This window comes from Protopterus annectens, chromosome 13.part0 (genome assembly GCF_019279795.1).
Source record: "Protopterus annectens isolate FY-2018-M chromosome 13.part0, PAN1.0, whole genome shotgun sequence".
In the NCBI taxonomy this organism is placed as follows: Eukaryota; Metazoa; Chordata; order Ceratodontiformes; family Protopteridae; genus Protopterus; species Protopterus annectens.
The window spans coordinates 687,377,320-687,384,313 of record NC_056747.1 but is presented as its reverse complement, the minus strand read 5'-3'; the positions used below and the strand labels follow the sequence as shown (position 1 = coordinate 687,384,313).

The 6,994-nt window shown below is 42.3% G+C and overlaps 1 protein-coding gene across 2 annotated transcripts in view; it reads right to left on the bottom strand.

Annotated features, from left to right (window-relative positions):
- Window positions 1-1,200: 1,200 nt before the first annotated feature.
- The window catches only part of OVCA2 (OVCA2 serine hydrolase domain containing), a 64,618-nt gene continuing 58,824 nt past the window's right edge, over window positions 1,201-6,994 (bottom strand). For both annotated transcript variants that reach the window (XM_044054372.1, XM_044054373.1), the window contains one exon: window positions 1,201-1,799. In XM_044054372.1, the coding sequence (XP_043910307.1) occupies window positions 1,270-1,799 (530 nt within the window). In that variant the 3' untranslated portion in view covers window positions 1,201-1,269. The remainder of the gene's footprint in view (window positions 1,800-6,994) is intronic.

Sequence of the window (6,994 nt, the reverse complement as noted above, 5' to 3'; positions counted from 1 at the left end):
ATATTTAAAGAAAGAAGGAATACCCCTGCAAGCGTAGAATGGGGGTGTGGGGGGGGGACGAAGAAATTGGCAAATATCTTACACTAGCTGCAGTAATCATGCAGAACAGATGTAAACATACAGTTGTCTTTTAGTAGCTAATTTTATAATTAATTAATACAAGTTGAAGTAATCTCATAAGAACAAGAGGCAGACGGGTATCTTAAAAAAAATAAATAAATAAATAACGGTTAAACACAGAAATGGAGCAACCAGTACAGAAATAAATGGGTAAATGAAAGCTGTTCTAAGAGACTACATAATTCAGACAGCTGTTCACCTACATAAATATGTTTGACTTCCTTAATTTTTAGAAAGCTTCTCAGAATCCTACCACTGCTACAGCAGTAAACATACGTTATAAACATTAGAACATACAGATTGAAATAAAATGTGATCTGCATCATCTACTTCCTCAGAGGCCTCCTTCACCCATTCCAGACATACAGACTCTTACACATATGGTCGTGACAGCTGGTTTCGACAAGTACCCCTTGACAACCATAACAGGCTTGTCTACAACCAGACTATGGATGGCCCCACTTTAAGATTCAAATCACCTGCAGATATGACATACAGGTGATGGTCCTAGAAACTTGGAACACTACCTTTACTATCTGTGCTTTCAGCAGGTTTTTCTCTTACCTTTTTAGTGCCCCTACTCTTGAACAAGCCTTCATAAATGAACTTATTTTGCTGGCCACAACTTCAGTCTTGCATTCATTGCTACAAATACACTTTAAAATATATAAGGAAAGAAGCTGAAAGCACTGGCATCTCTCACCGAGAAAAATAAAGGAAAAAAAAAAGGCAGACTGGTTAGGGCTGAGAAAGGTACTAATCTCCACTTCAGGACATGCTATCCTGTTCCCAAAGTTGCTCTGCGGGGTGAAACATGAATGACTGTAAAGAAAGAATGCCCAGAGGATTTCACATTCACAAAAATCAAGCATGTGTAGAAGATGGCAGAAAAAGGTCACCATACAGGTGTTGAAGCATGTGATACTTGTAGAATCTGTAGTAAAATCGCAACAACACAAGACTAAGGAAAGTCGGTGCAAGGGCTCAGGTACCAATTCGTACAAGGCATGGCTAACAGTAAAGAAGCAGGAAGTATCATACACTTTAAACCATTAATCAAGTAAAAGGACACCCAAAACAGCCATTGTAATATTTATTTTCCAAACACAGTCTGTAGTACCTTTAAAAGTTCACACTCTTGCATTACTCTCAACCATGTACAGATGCTTCCTTCTTCAGAAATTTTTCCAAAAACTCTATGTACACTTTTTTTTGTGCTGCACCAGTAGGCACAAAGTGACCCAACTGGTGACGGAGTACAACTGGATCTACAAAATGGGGAACAAGCTCCTCACTCATTGCAGCTGGAATAACTCTGTCTGTCTCTCCAAAAACAAGTAATGTTGGCACGGATATTGGTTTCTCATAGTACAAACTGTGGCAGGATGAAAGGCTTTTGAAACCTGCGAACAGCATGGCAAAGTCAAACTGAAATCTCAGATCACCCTGCTGTTTGAGGGCACAGACTATGGCCACCAGGGCAGCACCCTGGCTAAAGCCCAAGATACCATGGAAAGGTCCTTGTTCAGTCATAGCCTTTGCTATGGTTTCCAGGGACGACTCTAGCCCCTTGCAGGAATCAGAATGCTCCATGGCATCAAAGCTGTCTTCTTGTGGACTAGAGAACCACCAAGCCCTAGGATCATCACCTTGTGCATCATTTGTGAGACATTCAGGTTCTGTAACAGAAGAGAAGAAGTTCAATAAAATGCAGGAAGGTTTACATTCAAACTACTGTATTTAGAAATATTTCAGTGCTTTCAATAACACTAATCCCAGTGCTGAAATTTTCACAAATATATTTGGACATGCTTTTTCTTGACAGTACAATTCTGGGCAAAATACTTACACTATGAGTAGATCTTTGAAGAGACGAAACCAATGGTAAATTATAATATCTGGGTTCACCACATTGGGTGTCTTCTTTTCCTGCCTGAAATTGTCCGATTAGCACAAGTCCCTGTGAAGACCAATGCCACTCTCATGTCAGCATGCCAAAAACTCTTGGTAGGTGTGCTAGACACATCTAGATGGCTAGAGGTGATAAAAGCCTTCTCCTGTTTTTCAAAGTCCTTCTGGCCCTTACAAGGACTTGTGATTGTTGTAGTCCATTGTCCTCACTGTACAAACATTACTATAGATTAAAAAATACAACGGTGTCAACACCTGAAACGTTTGAATTCTGTTTATGAGTAGAGAGGGAGGGTAGTCTTACTGTTGACAGTAGATCTTTGTATGTTCACTGCATACTAAATATCTTGGCCACAGCTATACTACCTTATTTCAGGTGGGGTCATTCCAAAACAAATCATAATATCTGGGTACATTTCCAAACAATGTTAATACAACGTGTAGAAGGTGTGTTACCCGATCCCCTATGGCACAGCCATACCAAAACCTGTCTGGGCACGGCTTCCAGCTGTAGTGCTTTGTGAAGGTGTATACAGCAACATCTGTGACAGTTTCTAAAACATCTTGTTTGGGACACTGCCAATTCATTTTTGGCAAGAAAGACAGCATTCCCTTCATACTGGAACAAGTAAGGCAGGTTTACCCAGGACATCATGTAACTCTAAAATCCTTCTGCCACAGGTAACAGCAACCAGAAAAACAGATTTTGATAAGTGACCTAACTCCACTGTACTTACTGATTCTAAGGGAAAGAATGTTAGTTTATTAACACAAATCTTGTTTTTCCTATGAAAATTATTTTTGTAGGAACAAAAACATTGAAACAAACACAAGCTAAGTTTATGTATAAACTTTTTACTTTGTTATTTACGGTTGAGCTTTTCTCCCTGGGCCTCCGCTGAAAATGGACATATATCCATTAAGAATGTCCCAATCAACAAATGCAAAATAAAATAAAAAATAAATAATAAACTTCAAATCCTGACGATGAAAAATAGGTCTTCATGGGGGCCTCAAGGTAAAAGCTCCCCATACGGAAGGTCTTAACACAATGCTATCCCTGCTATCTATGGGAAGGTTGGTATACACACTAAGATTACAGAAACTAACTTTGATTAATGGAAAAGGTAAAATTGCTACTCCCACAACACTGACAGATAAAAAAAATCTGACTACAATTCAGGTAAAAGTCTAAGTAGCAGATTGGGCCTTGAAGGGTTGGAAAGGAAGAGTCAGGAGTGACTGGCAAATGCCAGATGACCCATCTTGAAAGGGAGGTGGTATGGTCGGCTGTACTGCTGACCCTAGCAGGAGTTATGAGGGATCCAGCAATCAAATCATTGTGAATACATGCTGCACATAAGCAAATGAGAAAATACTAAAGGTATCCATCTGATAAAAACTCTGGAGCCTGTGAATGACATGGAGAGGAGTGGTGGAAACTGAAGATAATGCAGAGTCTTCAGCTGACTGGAATCAGAGGTATTTTCAGGTGTGACAAACTCAATAGAATAGGAATGCATACATATTCCACATCTGAGATGTGCATATTAGAATACAGTTCATTGTAGTTCAAATGTCTTCAGGGTCACCAGACTGAATTTTTTTGTATTTATACATTTATTTGGATCAGATGTGCCTAAAAATGGAAGCACTTTAAAAATAGTCAAACTTCTGCAATGCTGGCAGAATTGATAGAAGAAGAATCATATTATCGAGTCTGCCAGCATTAGTGTGGGAGGTCATGGGAATACATCTGCCTAAAGCTAGTGTTGTTGCTGGGCAGTAAAAATAAACCTGAAATAAAAATTTTGATCTAACAGCAAGAAAATGATTTTTTTTATAGCAGATCTCCCCGAGATGGAAACCTGCTGCAATCAATGTGGTGCATTTATTTGGAAAGGGGGGGGGGGGGGGTTAAGCTGCAGATGCAGTTTCTGAAAAAAAAAAAAAAAAAAAAAATCTTGCATAATTCTACAAAATCTGCAAAACCCATTTGACCTAGTTTACCTTTTTATCGATTACAGAATCATAGGTTCATAGGTTCATACTAGGCTATCGGCATTTATAAGCCTAGCCAGAATGTGTTGGGCTTTCGCCACCCATTTTAAATTTATTTTGCTATGCCCTTTTTCAAGGTTAGTACACTGTGCCTCTGTCTAACAGTGACACAGAAGTGATACCCGGGGTAAACCTACGATCTCCCATCCACTCATCAAGATTCCTCTTGAAGAGAGTCAATGAGGGACTCTGCCTAACCTGGACTGGGATTTTATTCCAGAGTGAAGGGAGCCTCTGGGTTATGAATCTGTCCCTCCAGCATGTCCTATTTATTTCAGTGCCGAGGTTCAAGCCTCTCGAGCGTGTAGCTCGATGGGATTTGGATTTTCTGAGGTGCAGCATGTCCATTAATTCCGGGTTGGACATGGCTTTATACGTCAGGCACAGATCGCCTCTGAACAGGCGGTATGCCACTGAGTAGAGCTGGAGTTTCTTTAACCGGGCAGCATATGGCATCTGTTTGAGCCCTTCGATCCTCTTGGTGAGGTACTTTTGGGGTCTTTCCAGTTGCTGCAGGTGTCTGGGTAAGGTACATCCCAAAAGGGGCATTGTACTCAATGATGGGCCTGATGAGGGATGAGTAAAGAGGCATGATGACCTCCCCCCTGATCTAGATGTGAATCCCTTCATGATTAGGTGGGCTATATAAAATGTTTTTCTAACCACTTTGGCCATGTGGTTGTCAAATGAGAGATTGCTATCAACTTGGGTCCCCAGGTCCCTAATTACTTCTTCTGTACTTAATGGATTACCACCTATGTGGTAATTTGTGGGCACTTTGTTTTTGCCAAAGGGGATGACTATACACTTTTTGGCATTTAGCTTGAGGCCATGGCTCTGGCACCAGTTGTCTGTTTCTATGAGGCCCTTTTGGAGGATGCTTGTGTCGGCTGGAGAGTCTATTGTGGCGCCCAGTTTGCAGTCATCTGCGAACTTGGTCAGCCGCAGTCCTTCCGTGTTGGCCTGTACCTCCAAGAAATATATACCGAACAAGAGAGGTCCCAGGACTGCACCTTGTGGGACACCATTTGTAACTGGTTTGGAGTCTGACATGGCTACAGCAATTCTAACCATGTGGGTTCTGTCCTTGAGCCAGTTTGCAATCCATCTAGTGACATAGGGGTTTATATTTAAGCTGGTGAGCTTTTCTATAATGCCCGAGTGGGGTATTGTATCAAAGGCTTTTGCGAGGTCCAGGTAGGCTGTGTGGACCACCTTCCCCTCGTCAATGGCCTTGGTGACTGTTTCAAAGAAATCAACCAGGTTTAAGAGGCAGGATCTGCCCTTAAAGCCGAACTGGGTAGGATCCAGTGTCTGTAGGTCCCCAATATCTTTATTTATGAGGTCCATGATGATCCTTTCCATAGCTTTGCAGACCAAGCTAGTCAGGCTTATGGAGCGATAGTTTCCAGGATCTGTTGAGGCACCACCTTTATGGAGAGGGACCACTGTTGCTGTACGCCACTCTTTGGGCACATATCTTGTAGTAAGGCTGAGATTGAACAGTAGTTTTATGTTTGGGTTTAGCTCTTCTTGGAGTTCATGTAGGACGCAGCCCGGGACACCGTCTCGTCCCATTGATGCTGTGTTTTTTGCTTTGGAGAGGACGGCTCTTACCTGAGCATCTGAGATGTCAGGGGGCAGCACTCTGCTGGAATAGATATTTGCCCTTTTGGTGGGGGGGGGGGGTTTGCGCTGAACCCGTCAGCTAGGATGTTGGCAAGGTCTGTGGGTTCAGTGTATTTTTTGTCATTTTGGACTAATTCTGAGCATATCTGGGAATTACCACCCAGGTTCCTAACATAACTAAAGAAAGTCTTGTGATTATCCTTAGTGTCCTGTGCAATTTTTCTCTCGAAGCTGGCCTTAGACAATTTTATGAGTGTCCGTAGTTTTTTGCCAATACTGATCAGTGATGCCCTCCCTTTTTGGGATTTTGCTCTTATTTAGTAGCTTCCTCCTTCTATTGTATAGTTTGTTTATGGCTGGGGTCCACCAGACAGGACGTCTGCCTTTGGAGGATTGGGTCTTGGTTTTATTTGGGATCGCATGATCCATGCATTCCTGAAGGTGTTCATAGAATGCATTTATAAAGGATTCTGTGGTCTGGGCCGTATTTTCCACAGGCCCGGGGGCTTTGAAGTATTCCACCTCGGTTTTGAGGAGTGTGAAATTTGCTTTAGAGAAGTTTTTCACTGTGGTTTTCTGGGCAGGGGGTGGGGTCGGGATGTGAATATCCAGTGAGATTAGTTTATGGTCTGATCTTACCAGTGAGGGATACACTTCTGGTCTAGAGCATAGAGTCCCCATGTTGGTGATGATCAGGTCCAGTATGTTTTCCCCTCTTGTGGGAGTGGTAACAAGTTGTTCCATAGCATTTGAGTTTATAAATTATAGGAACCTTTGGGCTAGGGTGTTGGAGCTAGAGTAATGCTCCCAGTCTATGTTTGGGTAATTGAAGTCGCCCAATATAATGATGTTTGGAGAGACATTCATATTTTCCAGTGTTCTCAGAAAGGCCGAGTGGGGTTCCTGGGTTTGGGAGGGTGGTCTGTAGCAGGCTATAAACTGGAAGGCAGTTTTACCCACTGTTAGTTGCACATGGATAGTCTCTGATGCTTCGTGCTTTGCCACCAACATGGAGGTGTGGGTATCTTTGATGAATATCGATACTCCCCCTCCTTTTGTGGTTCGGTCCAAGTTTTGGGGCCGAAAAGCATGGTATGAGGTATAACCTGGTAGTGCTGGGGTGCTCTCGGGAGCCCTGAACCAGGTTTCTGTTACTGCACAGATATCGATGTTCTCCATGCTAAGGAGAGCTTCGAGTGCGTGCATCTTGAGGTTTAAACTTCTGGCGTTGAGTAGCATTACTCTTAGTTTCTTATCCCTTGTGATACCTATG